This window comes from Anthonomus grandis, chromosome 6, assembly GCF_022605725.1.
Source record: "Anthonomus grandis grandis chromosome 6, icAntGran1.3, whole genome shotgun sequence".
Taxonomy (NCBI): domain Eukaryota; kingdom Metazoa; phylum Arthropoda; class Insecta; order Coleoptera; family Curculionidae; genus Anthonomus; species Anthonomus grandis.
In genome coordinates, this window is record NC_065551.1 from 3,658,438 (window position 1) to 3,682,446 (window position 24,009).

Below are 24,009 nucleotides of genomic sequence, written 5' to 3' on the forward strand. Positions count from 1 at the left end.
ATGGGGGCTTTGTTAGTAGTCGCCTTGTCTTAAAACCGTCATGGTCTGGTGTCATTTCCTTGGACTGTCTATATCCTTCTGTCCTCCAATTCTTTCTTGTTTTTTCCTAGGCCCAATTATTAAGTGGCTGGGAGATTTGTTTTTTGCTCAGACCGAGACAAGGTTCGGGGCCTACGAAGGGGTTAACGGAACCTTGTCTTGCAGTTCGTCGGCCCGCTCATTGCCCTCGACACCCTGGTATCCTGAAACCTCAGTCTCATTTCCCTGTGTGCTGCAAGCCTTTCCAATGCGTCTCTGCATTCCTGGACTAACGCTGAGCTGGTCCTGGGTTTTTGAACTTTTCTTACTATCAGAGTAGATGCTAATCCCCCCTTTTAATGCCTCTCGTTAAGCTCTTGCTAAATCTCTAGTTGAGTTTTCAATATGACATTCAAAATATACCAAAATCGAAGTTTCAGCATCCTCGCTTACTATAAATTGGTTCCTTCTTCTAGTTTTTTTAAGCAATTTTTTGTTATTTTTAAAATTTCTGTAGAGAATTAAAAAATACAATGGCGGTACTCTTCTAACGGTCTGTCACACTTTTTTCGGCATACAAGGTAACATTCTAACATATTACATTTTTTGATATGCGTAAAAGGCATTTAATTATATGATACTAATTTAGGTTTTTCAAAAATCACAAACTTTGCCAACATGTAACGGGCAGTATTTATTTTATTTCATTAAATCTCTATGGCTACTGTCTACTGTCTATTCTTCAAACAATAATTTATGACAACTTGCCTAAATTTGACAAAATTATTAATATTCAAGTTATAGGCTATTAGTGTAAACAAACTTTCTAATTAAAAAAAAACTTTTTCTTTTGATTTATGCAAAAATATACAAGGAATTCCATTTTACGATGTTCAATTTTTTTTTCTGTTTTATTATTATAATCAGCAGAAAAAATCCCACTAGTTTGCTAATTTTCCCGATATCTTAAATATGAAAAAAAATACCAATAGTTCCAATTAATCGGAGGCTAGCTTCTTTGTTTTTGTTCGTCTTAAGCCTAGTTCAGACAGAGAGAGTAATTTAGTCAAGTGGCAAGTAGAGTTCGTTACTACGTTAAAAGTGTCCGAACGTGAGTGACAAGTATAGTATGAAATAAATTTATAGCGTTAAAGCACCGCGACGTATTTATAATGAATTGAGTTCAACAAGAGAAAATAAATAAAGCTATGCAACTAATCATAAAGGTCATTAAAGAATAGGTAGAATATGAAATTATTGACAAACCAAAGAAGCTTTGGGTTCGAAAATGGATAAGAAGGCGAGATTCCTTGGGAACTTCAAACTGTCTGTTAAAAGAACTATAAGTGGAAGATCCCAAAGAATATTTCTAGCAAAAATTAAACTTGATAATGCCTATAAATCTTATATTAAAAGAACTGAGTCATCTGTGAATAATGATCCCAAACAATTTTGGAAATATGTTAATCAAAGGAAAAATCATTTCCCGAATTCCTGCTTTAATGGTTCTAGGCCGGTCGTCATTTACAGCACCCCAATGCATTGTCAATGGTTTTGCTGACTTCTTTAGGAGTGGTTACGTGGACTCGTCGCGTCCAGTCCTACACAGACTACAGTCCAGTCCAGTCCTACACACCTTCGCCCGGATTCCTGCTCCCATAACATTAATACACCCTTTAATCGCAAATGAAGTGAAAACTACACTACAAACACACAGCTGGATATGATATGATCCCTTGATCATATCATGATGATCTTTTATTCTCCGCTTATTTGGTCAACTAAAAAATCATATTTCTTTAAAGCAACATGGTTTCTTCAGTAGAAGGTCGACCGTCACGAATCTCACGTGTTTTCTACAAAAAGTATACAAAGCGGCGGGACATAGGATGTTGTATTCAGATTTTTCAAAGGCCTTCGATAGCTTGGACCATGAAATTATATCTATGGGTTTCCATCATGGCCTTGAAAAACTCTTTGTCTCTTATTTGAAAGATCGTTCCCAGTTTGTTGAATTCAATGGCTTTAAGTCAAATTGTTATCCCACACTGAGTGGTGCCCCTCAAGGAAGCAATCTTGGCCTCATTAATTTTTTCTATATTTGTCAATCATATCACTGGTACCGTTATGTCTTTTATTTGCAGATGACTTAAAAATATTTCGCATGATAGAATCTAAATAGGATTGTGATCTATTGCAAAGAGACATTGATGCTTTAGCACACTGATATACAATAAATTACCTCTGAATATTAAAAAGTGCAAGTGTATGTCAATCATTCATGTCGTCAAATTTTGAATTTAATATAAAGAATAATGGCTTATTAATTACAAATCCTATAGAAGTAGCTAATTATTTTAATAACTCTTTTATTGAAGAACCTAAAAATATTTTAAGCACTTTAAAACAAAGATATTTCATGTAATATCCAGAATATTTCTTTTGCATGTATTTTGCATAGTATGAGCATTGTGCCTTTCAGTGAGGGTGAAGTCTTAAACATTATAAAAATAAAATAAAAAATAAAAAGTCCGTACAAAAACTTCCATCTGTAGGGGCCTATAGCCGACTATAACAACTGACTAAATACAAAAATTGCGTGGATTTTAAAAAATTTCAAATGCCAGATGGATTGTAACTAAACTAGTCAATATATAGAACTGCGAGATTTTTTCAGTATTTTTTTTATTTTTAACAGGTACAATTTGGTGTATTAGAAGGTCTAATAACTCGCATACAAAAATATCCAATTTTTGTTGGGGAGCCATCAGACCTCGAAAAATCTTTTACGGGCAGCTGCAGCGTCGATGAAATTTGCTGTGCAACTGGGGTGACGGCCCATCAACTGGAGGACAGATTGGAACGAGATAATAATGTTGTGCTTTTGTGTAAATGATAACATAATATACGTATTTTATATGTTTTTTCTGTTCCCGTTTAAAAATATTTAAGAGTGAATCGCGTCGGATTGACTACTGCATGAGATTTCCTATTCAAGTTTCATTTATTACCCAATAAATAGCCTGTTCAAGCGTTAGTCTGGTAAAAACCAATGGTTACTATCAAAAATCTCAAATTATGTTACGGTTAATGCTATCGCTTAGATGGGATGTTTAATATTGCGATCAATCGGTTATTTTATTAGACAGTTTTCGAAGACGCATATGTTTTGACGCTTAACATGGACGTAAACGTTATCTTAGCCGCTGTTTGACAGGTCTCCAAAAAGTATTTTCGAAATAGTAGGTGATACGTTTACCGCTAACCTAACGACAGCAAAAAGCTTTATTTCCAAGAAATTCGTTTTTTTTGTGATTGTTATTCCCTGAAATTTGCTAACCTCATTTTTATTTAATATTCAAACAACTATAGATATTTTATTAATATTTGCTCTAGAATATTACATCTAATTATTTAATTAGGTAGCGTTATTTAAAAATTCGAAAGTACGTAAAGTTACAATATGATTGAAGATTTTGCAGCTCTAAATTCAGACAAAAATGATTGTGTATGATGTTCCATTTTGCTGGATCAACATAGGGATTATTTGCTAAGATGTCCATTAGAAGTTTTTGGTCATCTTCATCATTAAATCTGAACCTACTTCTCTTGAATTTTGTCAAGACACTGGAATTTAGATTTGGGTTAGTCGTGGTCATTGTTATGCAAAATAAAAAAATAAACAAATTTCTTTTTACTGTTTCAGACAAATTGAGACTAAATAAAATTGAATTACTAATTAGAATCCCAGCCCTGGGCTGTCGGCTAAACTCGTTTTATTCGATTTGATTTAGGTTTCTTGGTATATATTTGTTATTTTGCCTAATATTTGACCGATGGAAATGTCAATTGTCTTTTCTATTGATAAACACTAAGAATTTTCATTTATTTTGTTAATTTTTTTCGCCTTTGTGCCTTTTTATTTAAATATCTGCCTATATTATTTCTTTAAAATAAAAAATTGTCGTTTAAAACCACCACTATCCATTGGAAAATAATAATTGAATTCATGGTAAATAACAAAAACTTGTTGCGTTCATCCACTTTTGGTTTTAATATGGCGACATGGGTGCAATCAATAGGACCTATAACACCAGGGAAATTGGATCTCTATAAATGTTAATTTATTAATTTCTCTCATATTTGAAAAATTAATAAATCGGTCAGCAAGGCGATTGTCAATAATTTCAGGAATTTAAGGGATCCAACGACTTGTCGTAGTTTCGCTAATTCCAAATTTAAAACCTTGTCCAATGCTTCTATGGTAACAATCTGTGGCATAAAATCTTGACATACTAAAACTGCCCATTCAACATTCAATGGTAAGTCTACTTCTTCTGCTTCTATTATTAACAGAAGGTTGAAGAAATAACATGAATATGATGGACTTAGAAAAAATGCAGAGAGAAAGTGGATATTTGACGTAGCAAAACCGCCTCGTCAAATGAAACCTTTCTGTAACTGTAAAATGTCGGAAAAATCTAAGAATCTAAAATGCCAAAAATTCACAGAAGAGGACAGACAACAAATTTTTAATCAATTCTGGCAAAACATGACTTGGCCTCAAAAGAAAACTTACATTTCAAGCCTTGTAGACAGCACAGCTCCCAAAGATTTAAAAAATCAAATCAATGAAATTTCAAGACGCTCTAATACGTTTATTTGTCATTTAAAGAAAAATGGTGTTCGCGAAAGAGTGTGTCAGGTCATGTTTATTAACATTCTTAGTCTGGGAACTTGGTCTTTGCACAACTGGGTAACATTAGGTATAGATCATAATACCGATTTTCCTAATACTAATGTTAATTTAACTCAGACTAATAAAATTAACACTAGAAATTAATCAGATAAAATTGGATTAAAGAACTTTTTTATGGAATTACCGAAAATGGAGTCTCATTAGAGCTTCATTGAGTAAAAAATATTTGGAGCCCATTTGGCAGACTAAGGCTGCATTATACCGAAGTTATATTGAATACTGTGAAACTAGGTCTATTAAACCTCTCTCCATAAAGACGTTTCATGAAGAGTTTGCTTTAAATAACTTAAGCTTATACGCACCCAAGAAGGATCAATGTGATCTTTGTGTCTCATATAAGGCGGGAAACGGTGACGAACAGATATATAACCAACATGTTTCCAGAAAAAATAGAGCACGCGATGAAAAATCTACAGATAAAAGCATAGCTCATCGTGTTTTTACAATGGACCTTCAGTTTTTTTTCGGTTCTTCTTTGTCCAATGCTAAAGGCTTCGAAAATTTATTACAAAAAAAAGTTGATAGTTCATAATTTTACTTTATATAATTTAAGAACAAAAGATGCAAATTGCTTTCTTTGGCATGAGGCAGAAGGAAAAGTTACCTCAAATGATTTGCAACAATTCTGTATAATTTCCTAGAAGAATCCAGTATGTGCGAAAGTGAAGAAATAATTTTCTATAGTAATGGATGCACTGCCCAAAATAAAAACGTAACTTTGTCAAATGCTCTTTTGCATCTATCAATAAAAAAGGGTATCATTATTACGCAAAAATATTTGGTTAGTGGCCATACCCAGATGGAGTGCGATAGCATGCACTCTACAATTGAAGACTCTGATGCAAAAAAAGGGATAAGTAACATTTATTAGATTTTACAGAAGGGGCAAAAAACTTTTTTATTTTTTTAGGTTGATTTTAATGTTATTTAAAAAAGAGATATAAAATCTGATTGTTTTGATCTATACTATGTAAAATTATTTTCAGAAATAAGGTAGAAATTTGCGAAAAAAGATTTGTGGTGCATAAACGGGATATGTTAGTCTTTTTTAAATATATTTTTTAAAGAAGGTGCAAGAAAGGGATAGGTAAAAAATATTATTGTTTTAAATGAAACTTCATTTTTAGTTTTCTAGTACTTTACTTTAGATAAAAACATATCCTTTTATAAAAGAACGAAGCTGCTAAAAAATTAAAATTAAAAATATGGTAATGTAAAAGTAACACATTTCAGTACTTCTAGATATAGAAATAATGCTTTGTAAAAATACGTTCAAATTTACAACAAAAATCCTAGGATAAAAAATCTTATTCAACATCTGAATTATCGGATTCGCTAACCGCCGAATCTTGATTATTTGAACACTTATCTGATTTAAGAGACAAATAAAAGTTCATATCATTTTTTCCTACAAATTCATTGGCCAGCACCATTACATTTTTATATTTCAAATCTTTCAAAGCCAACTTATCTAAGTAAGCATTTTCCATATTAGTTAATGTACTATTTACATTATTTTTTAACAATGCAAAATTTATTACAGGAGCATCGGCGCTAGCTGACGTGCTACAAGCAACTTCACCCATGTTTTTGAAGTTTTTGAATACCCTATAGGAGGAAATTGCAAACTTTTCTTTTGGTATTTAAAAACTTTTTAAATGATCAGTGTAGTTAAAAACTATAGATTGTTTAACTTCAATAACATGAAATTTTCGTGAACATGACTTAACAATTTACATATAATCTTGCGGTAAAAAAATTCTATCTACACGACGTTTTCTCTTCTCTATTATGCCGAAAAACCTATCGCATGGTAAGAAACTGTGCCCTGGCTCAGGAAAACGATGCACGATTGTATCAAATCTTCCTGTATAACACAAAGTTACTAAAAACCTAACCAGGGTATGGTTTTTATTTTGAGCGCAACAGTTATCACTAAATAAGTACAGAATGTTTACGTTTGCGCTGAGTATGTTCTCAATATAATATTGTAAAAAGCTTAAAACATCGTTGGCTCCTTTTTTACAAATAGTTTCATCATACATAAAGAAATGTCCCGATTTTTTTTTTCGCCGAATGCACACAAAAATTTTGAACCCATAGCTGACGCAAATAAAAAGCATCTCCAGATGGTACTTTGGGAAGTGGCATATTTTGCTGAAAATCAAAAGACAGAAGTTCAACATGATCATTTTCTTCTGCCTCTTTTGATTTTTCTTTCAGTTCCTTGTAGAACCACTCAGACTTTAGAACATGTAGTTTTTTTTGGGTTTCGAAACTTTTCTTCTCTTCTTCTGATTCAGCTCCCTGAATCTTGTTTTCGAACATAACACATTCTTTGCACGTATCTTTCCTTGGACGGCCAAAACTGATATTAGAATTTTCCCGAAAATAACGACCATAAAAATCATAACATATTTTAGGTTTAAACGGTAGTTTGTCTTGTTTCAGTTTGTAATTTTCTGGCTCACATTTTTTCAGGTATAGATCGTACATGATTGTAAGATTTAAATCAGGAGACAAATACTGCTTGCTGTTTCTTGCTCGAGAATAATGCGATATTTGGTTAGGAAAGCTCTTAATATGCTCACGAACTTGCTTTCTTAAAAATTCCGGAATCATATTTGGTCTATCACCGTGCTTACCTCTTTTATCTTGAACAGGAGTTACGTTGGCTGTTAAATGACTTGCTATGCGTTCCAAGCGCTTTTTGCCGATTCCGTGGATTAAACATAAAGCTTGCTTACAGACTGGTAATTCGAATGCTCCCTTTCTAAGCTAAAATAAAAATAAAATATGAATAATAAAACAAGATGCAAAACCCTCAGTGACTTACCTTATACTTGTAGGTATAATTTCTTTGTGGATTAATGTTTAAATTATTTTTACGACGTCTTTTAATCTGGCTAACCGTTATTAAGCTAGATAGATATGAATCCTGTTTTTCTTGATCTGCAAGGTCATTAAATGATGAAAATAGTTAATTTTTCTCATCAGGAGAAAGCCTTTTTATACACTCCTTTTCACATTTGCAGTCACTGCCTTGTGTTCTTGCTGGTAATATTTTTCCCGACGTTATGGACTTATAGGTTTCTCCTTTAGCTCTTTTTACATTTTGCATATTCCTTTTCTAACTTTTCACATCACGCTTTTTTTTCTTTATAGTTCCGTTGGCTTCTGGTATTTCTACTTGTTCGACAGTTTCACATTCAGAAGATGAACTTTGTGAGGATGGTTGATATTCGCTCTCCGAACGCTAAAAAGGCTCACTATCTTCTTTTTCACTTTCAGTACTCATAATAATTTATTCTTTATTTTTAAAACAACAATGTAACAAAAACTGCAACAAAAACCAACCTGAATTACAACGCGCAAAGCTTTCTTGTCTACGAAAACAAAATACTACCTACTTATCCAACAGCGTTCCCGCGCACTCCGTCGCTTGTAAACAAATATGTTTTACTGCTGCAGGGAAGGGATGTGGTATTTATATCATAAAATGAAAAGTATTTGTGGTGCAAGAACGGGATAAGTTACACTACACATATACCCTTAATGCACCAGTACATCATAGGGGATATGTGTTTTCCTTTAATAACTTGCTAGGTATTCATCGGACATGTACCATATTTGCACCACAATGAAAGAACATATTTTCTAAACTACAGCCAAAATAACCTCAATTTTCCAAATTTTGCACATATCCCCTTCTTGCATCATAGTCTTCAATTGAGCGAAAACTCCGCAATAGAGAAATTTAATCACCTGCTGGATACTTATATTGCTGCATGTAAATCGGCTCGGTCAAATCCAAAACCCTATCAAGTTAAATATTTAAATCATAAATATTTTAAAAACTTTTCGGCACTTAAGTACCACACTTCCATTCGTCCTGGCTATAAAACAGGAGATCCGACTGTTAATGATTTGTGCGCCATTCAGTATAGGCCTAATGGAAAATTATACTTCAAATTAAATTTTGACGATGATTGGACGGTATTGGAAAAGAGACTTAGCAGGAAAAGTCAAGGGGTTGGAGAAATAGTTCCTCTTTATGAAAACCCACTTCCAATTAAAAAAAGCAAATACGATTTGCAACAATTAAAAGAAGTTATACCTGCGGACTATCATCTTTTTTATGACACCCTACCATTTGAAGCAGACTAATTTTTAATTTTTTGTTAATTTTTCAAAATAATTTATATAATGTATAATGTATACCTTTCTTTTGCTCAGTAGCTCATGATAACAATTAAAACATAATTAAGCAGAATTCAAAATAAATAAAACCTACTAAGGCTTCAGCATTACTTGTTTTTTTGTTTCAAAACTTTCGAAGTCTCTTTAAAAATTATGTTGGTAATATTTTAATAAAAAAATAGTGTTGATTTATCAAAAATCAATTGTAATTAGGATTTAATACAATATCAATTCACGAAAATAGTGTAAGGTCAGGTGGGGTAACAGTGTACGCGGGGTAAGTGTGTACACAAATTATAATATAATAACTTTTGCCAAAACACCTGCGACATCTATGAGAAAAGTATTCAATCATATATCGCCACTAATCTTAAACCTAAAACATTAAATTGTCATAGATGTCATGTATTTTAACGTAGCGTGCTTTTTAAATTCGGAAGGCATTTTTTGCAACGTTAAATATTCCCCCATGAAAAAAACGTATTGGGGCAATTGAGTAGTGATTAAGACGGGCAAGTGTGTAGCATACTACATACTTACCCCTTTCCTACAATTAGCAAAATTCATTATTAATTACCTATATTTTTTCCTTATTTTCAGGCAAACATGGTTAGAAACTATAAACGAACTTCAAGTAGAAAAACTTCATACACTACAGATACATTAAAAAGGGCTTTAAATGAAATTGAGAGAGGTTTGATAACTCAATACGGCGCGCACAAAAAATATAACATTCCACAAATGACCTTGAGCTATCATCGAAGAGGTTATCGAGGTGTAAAGAGCTTAACGATGGGAAGAAGTACAGCAATTTCCAGCGAACAAGAAGAAAAAGCTTGCTCAATGTTTAATAACAATGGAAAAATGGGGATGGGGACTAACTCGACGAGATGCATTTAATATTGTTGAAAAGTATGTCATTCTAAATAAACTTAAAACGCCATTTAAAGCAGGCCGGCCAGGTGAAAATTGGTAAAGTTTTTCGAAGCGCCACAATTTATCCATTAAAAAACCCCAATCAATGGAGTTTGCTAGAAGGAAATGCTTAAATTCATTCGTAATTAATGGCTACTTTGATATTTTAAAAACACAGTTGGATTCCCTAAATTTGCACGACAAACTACGGCAAATATGGAATCTTGATGAAACCAATTTTTGTCTAGATCCAAGCATGACAAAAATAGTAGGCAAAAGAGGAGCTCCATCTTCTAGAACAACTGCAGGCAGTGGAAGGCAAAATATTACGGTCTTAATGGCTGTTAGTGCAGATGGGTTGCTCCACGTGATGAAGAATTCTCTGGAATAACGTATGCCACAACAGCAAACGGATGGATGGAATCCGATATATTTCTACAATATTTAAAAAAAGTTTGTTAGAATCCTTTGGCCCAGAAAAACCAGTCTTGTTGATATATGACGGTCACGCGTCCCACGTGGTAAAAGATTAATTAGAGCAGCTAGGGAGAATGGGGTGATCATTCTTAAATTACCACCCCATTCATCGCATATTCTACAACCGCTTGACCTCAGTGTTTTTAAGTCTTTAAAAGTTAGATGGGAGTATGAGTTGATCAACTGGGAGAAGCATAATGAGGGAAGACAAATTCCAAACAAAAAATTTAGCTCTTTAGTTTGTAAAATATGGAAAGAAACAAACCACGAAATCATATCTAATGGTTTTAAGAAAGGAGGTATTTTCCATTTACGTTGTTGACAAGGAAAAGTACGATCCATTATTTTACAAGAGATGGGAGCAACATCAAGGGGTATGAATATTTCCTGATGAGTCGATGGATATATTGCAACCAGGACCCTCAAATCTAGGTCAAAAGGACAATAGGACTATTGCCAATAATTTGAGACAACATTCCCTAAATATTAACAGAGAAGATTAAAATCATCCTCATTTGTCAAGCCCTAATTCAAAACCAGGTCCAAGTGGATACCAAGGGCTACCAGAACAGCGATACTCTTTTAAAGAATTGCTATTGTCTACAGTTCAACAGAGTAACGCACCCGAAAAAGTAAAGAAAAGAAAAGTGTGTTCTGGAGCCGAAGTTATAACATCTGAGAAAGTTATGCGTCGCTTGATCGAAAAGGATTCGACTGTTTTAAGACAAAAATCAAATAAAAATCGGCGCAAAAAAATTTTAACCAAATTCCATGAATGAAGAAGAGGACATAAGTGATGAAGAAGCAGTTGATGCATTGAAAACATCTTGTCGGACTTGCATTGTCTTATTTATTTAATGTAACACGACGTTTCGGTTGGTAATTATCTCCAACCGTTATCAAGTGGAAACTGACAGCAAACTACTATTCTATAGGCTTATATACTAGATGTGTGCAGCGATGTGGAAAGGCAAGTCATCCGTGAAAAGAGTTGGGGAGAGGACACGCCTCTCTCTAGATCTTACACTGTCCTGAGAGTAGAGGCTTCCAGATGTTGGGTACATCGACGCTTGGCTGGCTGAAGATCCCCTGATTTTGTGAAATGAAAACTGCCTATACGAACTTCCTCTTCCGCCAGTGCTGTTCCTTGTGCAGAATCTTGGCTTCTGACCAATGGATATTGTGTCCATAGACTGCATTTCACTCTTAAATCAGATTCGGTACATTGTCCCAAGGATAAACTCCAGAAATTCTCGCACTTTTTATTGCAACAGAGCATTAAATAATATTTTCAAGAGAGCTCCGATTTTTTACATATGTAATTTGTTTAATACGCTTTGTAACTACAACATAGATCTATTTATTGATACGCTATCTTCTGTGCTGAGGCTACTCAATCAATAACCTAGTATTACAACCTGTAAGTACCTGTCTAATGCTGTTTGTTATTTAGAAGTGTGGCATAAAGGTTTGTTGTTTGTTTGTTTTTTTTTTATTTTTCTTTTCTTTTGGTTTATTCTTTAAATTAGTTTTAACTGTTTTACTTTACTACTTTGTTTTTTTGCATTTAATTTTTATTCTGTTATTATTGTTTTGATTTGTATTTTTTTTTCTGCATTTCCTGTAAGTGGGTGACCATTGGAAGTAAAGACTTATTTATATTTATTTATTTATTTATTATGCCACGCGTGCTCTGCTATTCCGGATTTGGAAACCTCTCCTTTTTGCGATGTTCCTTCGCTCTGACTTCTAGGGGGCGCTTCGTTTCACCTATGTATGAGTCACCGCACTCATATGGGATCTGGTAGACGCAATTTTTGGTATCTAACAGGCCATCTGGTTTGGTCTTTGATACCACGCTTCTGATAGTGGTGCTAGATCTAAAGGCAGTTCTAATATTGTACTTGCTGGCAATGCGTCGGATTTGTTCCGATGTACCCCTAATGTAAGGTATGGGTAGAAGTCTGGTTGTCGTGGTGGCCTCGTCTCTGATTTGATTTGGACGCGTCCTTTGGATGGTACTTATTAGCTTCTTTGGATATCCATTCTGTTGTAGGTCTTTGTAGATGGTATCAACTTCAGTCTTGAGATCCTCGTCGCTTCTACAGATGGTTCGAGCTCTATTGTAGAGGGATCTTATGATGCCTACTTTGGTGGTTGCAGGATGGTTGGACTTATAGTAAAGATACTGGCCCGTGTGTGTTGGTTTCCTATAAACTGAAGTTCGTAGATTTCCACCGACTTTTTTAACGAGGACATCTAGGAAAGGTAGAGCTGAGTCCTTCTCTGTCTCCATCGTGAACTTGATTGTTGGTCTGATGTTGTTGAGGTGAAGCAGAAACTCCTGAAGTGCTTTTTCCTCTTTGTCCTAGATGATGAAGGTGTCGTCCACATATCGAAGCCAGAGCTTGGGTTTGCAATGGGAGGTATCTATTGTATGTTCCTCGAACCATTCCATGAAGATGTTCGCTATTACTGGGGAAAGAGATGAACCCATCGGAAGTCCTTTGTCTTGGGCGTAGAATCTATCCTTGACCTGAAAGTAAGAATTACGAAGACAGATCTTCAAAAGTTCCATCACTCCGTCCAGAGGCAGTGTGGTCCGACTTGAGAAAGCTGCATCCTTGCTTAGTTTGTCTCGGATGATGTTAAGAGACTCTCCTATGGGTACATTGGTGTAGAAACTTTCGACATCAAAGCTCACCAATCTGTCATTGGTCTCGACTTCGATCCCTCCAAGAAGGTCTACAAAGTGGGCAGAGTTTCGCACGAAAGACGCTGCATTTCCCTGGATCGGTCTAATGATCTCCAGAAGGAATTTCGAGAGTTCTGATGTCGGCGAATTTCTAGAGCTCGTGATGGGCCACAGAGGCATTTGCTCTTTATGAATCCTGGGTAGTCCGTATAGGTGTGGAGGTTTGCTATAATGTGGTGTCAGCCTAGAGCGTACCGCATCCGACAATGTTGAGGAGTACTTCTTAAGTGCTCTGTAAATTCGACCTTTTATGGTTGTCGTCGGATCCTTAGATAGTAGCCTGTATTCGCCTTTGTTCAAAACTTCCTCAACCTTGTTTTCGTAGGTTTCCAGGTCCATAACCACAGTTGCATTGACCTTATCTGCAGGAAGAATGTTGATGTTCTTTTCACTTTTGAGATTTCTGAGAGCTGATTCCTCTTCTTTGCTGATGTTCTGCGAAGGTTTCTGTTTTTTAAGTGAGTCCAGAGCAACCCTTACCTCGTGTCGAAGTTCATCGGCCTCAGGACGTGGTAGGTGGATTGATTCTACTGAAAACACTATGTTTGAAAGACGTTTTGAAAGGTGGCCTACTCTTAGCTTTTGCCTCTCTTAGTTTCTGGCAAGCGAAGTCTATTTTGTTAAAGACTGGTTGATAGTCTTCCTCCAATGTAACTTCTTTGATTTCGAATCGCTGAATGCATTCGATTTCTATTTGTGCTTTCTTCCAACGGTGGTAGCTAAGTTGAGATCGCAGCAGCTCCATACTAGCACGTTCAAGTATACGTTCTGATCTTCCACCTGGTATAGCGGTTTTGAGGCGAAGACCAGTAGGAATGAGATTGGCATCTCTCGTCTCCCGCAGGAAGCTGATGTGTTCCTCCTCCTTGATCATCTTTATCTTGGTTTTCTCAAGGCCTCTAAATAGGTTGCTGGTTCCGGGTCCGTACCGGTTATCCAATCTGTTTTTGAAGGTGGTAGACAATGGTACAGTGAAAACATCTTATCGGACTTGCATTGTCTTATTTATTTAATGTAACACGACGTTTCTATACAATAGAGCTCGAACCATCAGAAGCGACGAGGATCTCAAGACTGAAGTGGATATCATCTACAAAGACCTACAACAGAATGGATATCCAAAGAAGCTAATAAGTAGGACCATCCAAAGGACGCGTCCAAATCAAATCAGAGACGAGGCCACCACGACAACCAGACTTCTACCCATACCTTACATTAGGGGTACATCGGAACAAATCCGACGCATTGCCAGCAAGTACAATATTAGAACTGCCTTTAGATCTAGCACCACTATCAGAAGCGTGGTATCAAAGACCAAACCAGATGGCCTGTTGGATACCAAAAATTGCGTCTACCAGATCCCATGTGAGTGCGCTGACTCATACATAGGTGAAACGAAGCGCCCCCTAAAAGTCAGAGCGAAGGAACATCGCAGCTGGACCCAAAGAGGAGAGGTTTCCAAATCCGGAATAGCAGAGCACGCGTGGCATAATGGACACAATATCCATTGGTCAGAAGCCAAGATTCTGCACAAGGAACAGCACTGGCGGAAGAGGAAGTTCGTAGAGGCAGTTTTCATTTTACAAAATCAGGGGATCTTCAGCCAGCCAAGCGTCGATGTACTCAACATCTGGAAGCCTCTACTCTCAGGTCAGTGTAAGATCTAGAGAGAGGCGTGTCCTCTCCCCAACTCTTTTCACGGATGACTTGCCTTTCCACATTGTTGCACACATCTAGTATATAAGCCTATAGAATAGTAGTTTGCTGTCAGTTTACACTTGATAACGGTTGGAGATACTTACCAACCGAAACGTCGTGTTACCTACATTAAATAAATAAGACAATGCAAGTCCGACAAGATGTTTTCACTGTACCATTGTCTACCACCTTCAAAAACAGTTGATGCATGTATGGAGCAAATCAGTAAGCCTTCCACAGATATACAAGATGATTGAGTGCTAGTCTGCCTTTTAATCAAAAAATATTTTGTCGGACAAGTGATCTCTCATAATAAAGAGGATGAAGAATTGGAAATAAAATTTACCAAAAAAGTGCTAACTTTAGACCCCTTGGCTTTTTCAACATTCTCATGGAAAGATCCCGAAGAATGTGCTGTAGTTAGCAGAAGCGACATTATAAGGTCTCTCCCAAATTCCGTTTTAACCTGTCGGCGAGGTTTAATAAAATTTGTAAATTTTTCTGCATATAATATTCAATAATTCATGTTTATAAACTTGTTTAAGTGATTTACATTTAGTTATAATTAATGCATAGAATATTCTGTTTTTATTTTCTGTTTATAAATAAAAAATATTCACCTATATGTCACTTTGTGCCAAGTCTTAGTATTTTAAAACAATCGCAATAGGTATAGGTAAGTTTTACACATTTGCCCCATATTCTTCTTAAAGTAGTCATATAGAGGATACCAGTCGTCTACACACTGGCCCCAAAATAGAGAGGAAGTGTGTAGTATAGACTTTGGTTTAAAAAGAAATTATAGTTTATTCTAAAAATAAAAAGTAGGCGTTAGAATTGCGGTAATATATTAAGCAAAGACGAACGATTTTTTAAATAAAACGAGAAATTTGTGTTTGATTCTGCTTTATTTTTTATTAATAAATAAACCTAAACTTTCGCAACTTTACTAAACATTTACCCCACTTCACCTTATATGATTTTAAACACGTTTTTTGTGCCTCCTGTAAAATGTATCCAAAATGACTTAGCAGGTTTTGAAAGTAAACCGACGATATCTTCCTTTCAAAATTAACAATTTTAATAAAATGTGAGTATTTTTAAACTGATAAACGTATTGTTAATTTTATATTAAAATAACTCTGCGAATTCTCTTTCTCTTGCTTCAAATTTAAATATCGTGCAATAGAGTTTAAATTTCACGCCACCTAAGTCCTTGGCAACAACGTCAATAGAGCTGTCAACGGTATTACTGTCTGTTCATTAGGCAACATTCATTTCTCTAGGCAACATACATAATTATACATAATTTATTTGTGTTTGTTCTCCCCTCTTAATAATCGAAATGTTTTGCGGGTTGCAGCGATACTCTAACCACTCCTAATACCTACGTTTCAAACAAACCGAACCGGTGACAAAAATTCCCAAACAACTTTTGCCACCCGCCGCCTACTTTTCAATTTTCATTTCGTTGAACCGGTCAGTGACCAAGCAAGCGCCGTTGTCGTTACGTGGTTAAATGCTTCGAGAACGCCTCGTTCCCCACGAAATTTCCTGTGTTTTGTGATTGTTGTGTTTTATAAACAAGTGTTCGTTCATTTTTGCCATTAAAATTCCACAGGTAAATTATCTTATTAGAAAAGTATTGTAGTTTTAAGGGCAAGCCCACGGGCTACGATCTAGCAGGCGTTGCCCGAATAAAATAAAACGAGTGAAATGCCTTTATTTTGACAACAACTGGTTGGCATTTGTTTATTTGTCTGTTTTGATTTTTATATAATTCTTGAATTGTGTTTTAGGAGGGACCAAGATGTTTAAGTTTATAAAAGGCAAGCCCCATCAGTCAGCAGAAAGGCATAAAATACAAAAAGAGCTGTTTTGCTATAGAAGGGTAAGTTAAAAACAAATATTAATTGCATTTTCACTAGTCTGTTAGACCCATACCTAGATTACAGGTTGTAACAAAAGCAATAATATTGGTGATTAGACACTTATCTAAAAATAGTTTTTTTTTTAAATTTATTAGTGTAATCATGTTCCATAAACTGAGATAAGCAGAATGAAATGTAGGTAAAATTCTAGGAAACAACCCTATGGCAATAATTTATCTTATCTTTACTAGGTATTTTTAGTAATAGGGTAGTTTTAAAAGAATGTTACCAGATTTTGTTATCATTTTCATTGTACAAGTGTGTTCATTATAAATAAGAGAAAGAAAATTAAAATGAATTTTAATAAGTATAAGGTACTTTCATATGAAATAAATGACTATATGGAAAACAAATATTTTAGTACTGATTGCAGTAGGGCTGTACTGGCTAAACTGTATTTAGTATAGAATTTTTGTGAAAAAAATATAATATTTAAACAATGGATGAAATAAAAAACCAAAAAATATCACTAAAAGTAGCACTACAAGTAGCATTATCTCAATAGGCTGCCTGGTGTATAAATGCTGTAAACAGGAAAAGAGAGTAATAATAATAAATAATCTTTATTTCACAATTATGTTGTTACATAAAATGAAATAGTGTTATAGGAAAAGTACATCAGAAACAGACAGGGTGATTGTTGACCAATGGTACATTAGCCATTATATGGAAAACTGAACTTAGCATTTTTCTGAAAATTTGGTAGTCATGGTAACAGACAATGCTCTATCTGTCTAAAATATTTTTAGCACTACAGCGAAAATTGCCATAGAAAAATGGCAACACCTTTGATTTTTTAAATGGAACACCCTATATATATTTTTAGATATTTTGATTCCCTTCAATATTTGATTCTAACTTGTAAGTTTATATTGCCTGAAACTGAAAAATCAGTTTTTTAATTATAACTTAAAAAATACTGTAGAAATTTTTATGAAATTTGGTACATGTATTCCATGCATCAAGACGCATTTTTTGATGTGCAAACAGAAATATTTTCTTTGCCAGTGGCATCTCTACAGGTCTTCTATTGAATATTTTTATTGAAAAAATACTATGCCACTGCTTTTTCTTAAAATAAAAATTATTTTTAAAATCTTCAATCACTTTTTAGCAAATTTGATCTCTGGGTTTTTTTTGTCCGAAGCATGGTTTTTGCTTAAAAAAACAAAAACAAATTTGTTAAAAAGTAATTGAGGATTTTAAAAATAATTTTTGTTTTAACAAAATGCAGTGGGGAATGGCGAAAAAAATTTTTTTGCACATCAACAAATGTGTCTTGATGCATAGAATACATGTAGTGAATTTCATAAAAATGTCTATAATATTGTTTAAGTTAATATGAAAAAACTAATTTTTTTTGAATACTTTAACACCCTGTATATTAAAAGTTAAGATGTTTAGGACATATGTTCATAGGAACTTTTTTTCTTAAAATGGGTCCACGAATCACCCCCTTCAATTTCTATTTTTGTATGAATAAATGAGTATGTGTTCTTTAACGATTCCTCCTCAGAGCTACAGCCCGCGTAAATTGCTTGAAGAATATCCATTATCTGGAACTGTGACAGTTATGGGTCAAATCTCCTGAACATTTGAAAAAGTTTTCATTTTTAAAGGGTCTTTTCATTTTCAATCCTAAAAATGATGTAAATCTAATTTTAGGGGAGGGTTCAGGTTAAGTAACTTGTCATTAATGGTATGACAAATAATGCTTGTAAGGAAACTTACACTACACCCCATACGCACTCGAGTTCTAAAACAAACATCAGAAAACAATACATAAGACAAGCAGAAAAAAAATACATAAAAAGTAAATTAAATTCCATAATTATCCCCTCAAGTATAAGACAGCAAAGAATTCAAACCATACAAACAAATCAAATAAAATTCAAATACTGTAGACTTACACTTAGGGAAAATTAGAATGTGTCGATGTAGTATTCATCCAGTGAATAGTAACATTTTTCAGTCAAAAGAATTTTCAATTTACGTTTAAAAGTGTCAATACATGTTGCCTCCCTGATTCCACCTGGTAAATTATTGAAAATTTTGATTCCCTTGTAGAAAATAGATTTTTTAGTTAATGTGGAGGAGGGAATTGGAAGCTTTAGATCGTTCACTTGACGCGTTAAGTATCTTGGATTTGGGGTTATAAATTTAAAGAGATTTGCAAAAAGTAAGCAGGCCACTTCCTGAATGTAGAGGGAGAAGACAGTGTGTATGCCCAGCCTAACAAATAATGGGCGACAAGAATCTCTTGGTTTAGCCCCACAGATGTAACGTACAGCACGCTTCTGTAGAAGGTAGGCAGCTGCATTACCCCAGAAGCAAATGGCATACCTAAGGTGGGATTCAATTAATGAAAAATATACAGATCTTCCAAACTCCATGCTAAGCTCCAGGGTAGCCACTCTGACTGCAAAACAACGTGCAGACACCTTTTTGCAAGTACCGAGGATATGCTCTTCAAATCTGAGTTCTCTGTCAATGAATATACCCAAAAATTTTGTATTATCAAACTGCTGAACTACTGAATTAGAAAAAGGCATGTGGTCTAGAGCACACTTAAAACACAATAATTTGGTTTTATGAGGATTTAGTGACAGCAAGTTTGATTCAAACCAGAGATTTACTGCCTGAAGATCAGTTGCTAATGTAGTTCGCAGAGTATCTGTGTCTAGGCTGTGCCAGAGAAGTGTGGTATCATCGGCAAATAGAGTAAATTTCCCCCGTACATTAAGATTGGTAAGATCATTTATGTATAGGAGAAAAAGTATAGGTCCCAAAACTGAACCATGAGGAACTCCCAAGGTGATAGGATGGTAATCAGAGTACTTAGATCCTACAAGCACTCGTTGTTGCCGATCTTGCAGATAGGAAGCAAACCAAGAAGATGAAACTCCCCGAAATCCATAATGATGAAGCTTCCGCAGCAGAATCCTATGGCAGAACAATCGAAAGCCTTTGACAAATCACAAAAAACTGCCGTCGAAACTCCACCATCATTTATCTGGGAGTAAAGGTCATGAAAAAAATTAAACATCGCATCATTGGTACTGGTATTTTCACTGAAGCCAAATTGAAGTCTGGTGAGGATGTTTTTGGACTTTAAAAAGGACATTATTCGATTTTTAACCAGTTTTTCGATTACCTTTTGATAGCGTAGACAAGAGAGAGATGGGACGAAAGTTGGAAGGATTATCAAGAGCTCCACCCTTGTGAATTGGGATAACTTTAGCTGATTTTAGGCAAGATGGAAATATCCCCTTGCTCCAAGAAAGGTTAATTGCGTCAACCAGTGCCTTTAGCACCATTTCTGGAAGGTTGAGAAAAATCTTAGCTGAAAGGTTGTCTTCTCCGGTTGAATTTTTATTTTTTTCAGTATACAGAATATCCTTGAGTTCATTTAGGTTTGTAGGTATAAAGAAGAAGGAATTTGGAACATGAATGGCTGGCATAAAGGAAAGAGGATCCACTGAAGAGTTCAAATTTTGCTGAAGTTGTAGAGCAATATTAGAAAAAAAATTGTTAAAATCATTGGGAGAGACTTCAGGGCATTGTCTTGACTGCTTACCACAATTGTGACGAATATCATTAATAATTTTCCAACTCTCCTTATATTTGTTAGATGAACCACTTAAACGGTTGGACTAGTAAGTTTGCTTAGAGATTCTTATCAGACAATGATACAAGGCTCGGTAAGAATTGAAATAGTTACGAAAAACTGGAGAGTCGGTGAACTTTCTTATTGTGTGAAGAGATCTCAGATTTCTTGAAGATACTTTCAAACCCCTCGTGAACCAAGATTTTATAGGTTTGGATTTTGGTTTGATTTTAATAATTGGGAAGGAAGCATCAAAGAGCTTTGTGAACATTTTTTGTGTGAAAGGAAGATAAATCGAAAATAGAATTCCAGGACTCAAGAGCTGAAAGTTGACGAAACTTATTAAAGTTATTAATACCAAAAATTCGACCATATCGCTGTGCAGATACACTACATTCCTTTTGTATATTTGCTATTTTACATAGTATAAACTCAAGGTCTGATAAAGCAGAATTTGCGACTGTACACTCCACGGAGTCATATGGAAAATTAGAACAAATATAGTCAATAGTGGAGCTTGTTGACTGTTATACAAGTAGAATCTTTTACATGCATATGTATATTAAATGCCCCCATTAGATGATCGAGGCACAGAGTAAACACAGAATTTTTATCATTAAAGTTGATATTAAAGTCTTCTGTAAGAACTACGTAAGCCGCCGATGGAATTTCAAACAAAAGTGCCTCTAATTTTAAAAAGAATTCGCTGCAGTCACCTAGAGGAGATCTATAAATACAAATTACATATAAGTTTATGGATTTGGAGTAAATTACAGTAAATTCAAAAGTCATTTCCTTTAGATGTTTAAATTTATCTACCTGTTAAAAAGGGTTGTGTTCTAAAAAGTTTTACATAATAATATCATACATCCACCATGAGAAGACAAAATCCGACAAAAACTAGACAAAATAACATAATTTGGTAGATCAATAAGCTCACCCGGTTTAAGCCAGTGCTCAGTAAGTAATAAAATACTAGGATAGTTTAAGTCATGCAAAAAAAGTGAAAGTTCACTAGTTTTATGTCGCAGAGATTGAATATTTAACAACATTAGAGTTAGATGGCTAGGTAAAACATTAGATTGAATGTGTTTTACAGTAATTCACAAGTTGATGTAATATACACAGATATGGAAAAAGCCGTTGACAGAGTAAGACATTGTGTAATTCTAGAATCTCTAAAAAATTTAGATGTTTCGCCATATCTCATACTACTGATTCAATCATATTGAAGGTTGAGATTTTAATATGTGGAGGTTAGAGGGTGTAGATCTGTTGTATACAGAGTTCCACAGGAATCTAATCTTGGCACTCTTTTCTTCTTGGAAAAGAGTGCCATAATGTCCTGCCATAAAGAACTGCCATAAATGGGATAGTTTCTAATCTTATGCACACCAAGTGTGTAGTTTTTACAGATGATTTCAAATGTTACTCAAACTCAAAAATGCTTTATTGTCAATATAAACATAGAAGTTGTTATTTGTTGTTGTTATTATTTGATTATTTCAACTGAAGACTGTGAGACCCTTCAGAATGATTTTTGTAACATAGGGACCTGGTGTGAGGCAAATTCTTTTAATTTAAATCCATGCAAATGTACCTGTATGTCTTTCACTCTGAATAAGAACCTATTTCAATATGACTACACTTATAACAACAACAAAATAAACAGGGTTGGGGAACAAAGGGATTTGGGTGTGACTTTTGATAGAAATCTATCCTTTGACAGTCACATTCTAGCTAAAATTGACAGTGCTCAAAGGATTGCAGGTTTTGTCGCAAGAAATACAAAAAACTTTGATATTGAATTGTCTCTGCATCTTTTTGTGGTGCCAATATTAGAATATGCATCAGTCATCTGGTCTCCTCAGTGCAACATTTGGATTCCTGTGACTGAAAGAGTGCAAAGAAAATTCTTGTAGTGTCTTTATTTCAGAAATTATGGTGTTTGCCCACAAAATATCACTTGAAAAGAGAAAGGAAAAACTATTTCTCTACACTATGTTTAAGTTGCTCAAGGGGGATATAGACTGTCCTGATATTTTCTGCCAGTTTCCTTTTGCAATACCTAGAAGCGATTCTAGAGCTCCAAAAATGTTTTATTCAAAATTACCTAGAACAAATCTTTACAAGACTTCTCCTATATATAAAATGAGTTGTATCTTTAACCAGTATTGCTCTGAAATTGACATTGATGTGATAAATTTAAAACAATTTAAAAAAATGATTGACCAGAAATTGTGTAGCACCAACTAAATATCTTGTAAATCTTCTAAAATGGCACATTAGTGGCCTATATTAAATAATAATATATTTACTGCTACCTTAGCTACCTATATATAATAATACAGTAAAAATATAATTTTAGGTGTGTTTATATTTTATTAAACAAATAAATTAACAATTAACATTATTAACTTGAACATTAAGGAGGTTTCCATGTCCTTGTTATTTTTTACAATGTATTTAGGGCATTTTATTGTGTAGAGCAAGGTATTCTACTCCATATAGAATCCATCCATGAGCCTGTTCAATTTTTGGTATATGCTAATATCCTGTCCAACTGCAATCTCAATGCCATCACTTTTAAGCTGATGTATTAGTTCCTTAATTTCAGTTTAAAACAATTTTAAGGTTGCTCACATCATCTGTTTCTCTAAAAAACTAGACCAACCATATTAGTAAGAACTAAAGGATTGTTCAAATGAAACAAATTGGATTTGTCTGTAAACTTTTTTGGTGTTACTTTGAATAAATGTGTGATATTGCAATACCATGTGGAGGAAGTATCTAAATGTATTTTCCTTACCCATAACTCTTCTAGTTCAGTATCTACATGTACTCTCAGGTCAGTACAATTACAGGCTAATACAATCTTATAAATTGGGATTATTTAGTACATATGCCCAAAATATTTCCATACATATTATAGTTCCTGCTTCACCCAGTGCTTATCTTCTTATGTTCTAGTATTTATGAGGGAAGGGCTTTCCACGCTGGTAAGATATTCTCTTACATTTTAAGACAAAATCATTTCATCACATTCTGAGATTTTAAGACACATTCTGGCACACACGAACGATTTACTAGATGTGGCAACTGCTTGGCGTCACCAAATTGGACATTTTTGCGTTCACGCAATGGGATGTCCTCCGATAAAGATCCGCCTCATATTGAATTTTAATTCAGGGTCAACATTTTTTTTCATTTTGAATGTATTTTCTACATGATATTTTTGACTTTGTTTCATAGAATTGGCAGACTCACAGAAGAACTTTCTGATCTTGGTATTAAGTTCTATAACATATTGCCAGTTCAAGTTAATTTAGGAAGACATTAACCAATTCCTAGCAATCTATCGGTTTTAACCGCGGTTAAGCCCTTGGTCGACCTTGAACAGTCCCTTTATATATTCAACGGCTTGCCGGTTTTTCATGACCCCAGTGTCATTTATCAAGAGTGCATCTAACCACATAATTTTAATTTTTTTCTGTGCATTAAACCTTAAGTAGTGTGGGGCTGCAATATCGATACAGTTTTTCCTCCCATGATTAAGTGGCGTTTTCCACTTGCCTTAGTGGTGTGAGTAGAGCTGGTCGAGGGTACCGATATTGCAATGTCTGGCTCTTGTACAAGCGCAGAGTGCAGT

The 24,009-nt window shown here is 34.6% G+C and overlaps 2 protein-coding genes across 2 annotated transcripts in view; both read left to right on the forward strand.

Moving 5' to 3' along the window:
• The window catches only part of LOC126737012 (GATOR complex protein NPRL2), a 64,739-nt gene extending 61,798 nt beyond the window's left edge, over positions 1-2,941 (forward strand). The window contains exon 7 of the mRNA XM_050441682.1: positions 2,717-2,941. Coding sequence (XP_050297639.1) covers positions 2,717-2,914 — 198 coding nt within the window. The 3' untranslated portion in view covers positions 2,915-2,941. The remainder of the gene's footprint in view (positions 1-2,716) is intronic.
• A 13,316-nt stretch (positions 2,942-16,257) lies between these two features.
• The window catches only part of LOC126737848 (lethal(2) giant larvae protein homolog 1), a 173,095-nt gene continuing 165,343 nt past the window's right edge, over positions 16,258-24,009 (forward strand). The window contains exons 1-2 of the mRNA XM_050442912.1: positions 16,258-16,443; positions 16,622-16,713. Of these exons, the coding sequence (XP_050298869.1) occupies positions 16,633-16,713 (81 nt within the window). The 5' untranslated portion in view covers positions 16,258-16,443; positions 16,622-16,632. The remainder of the gene's footprint in view (positions 16,444-16,621; positions 16,714-24,009) is intronic.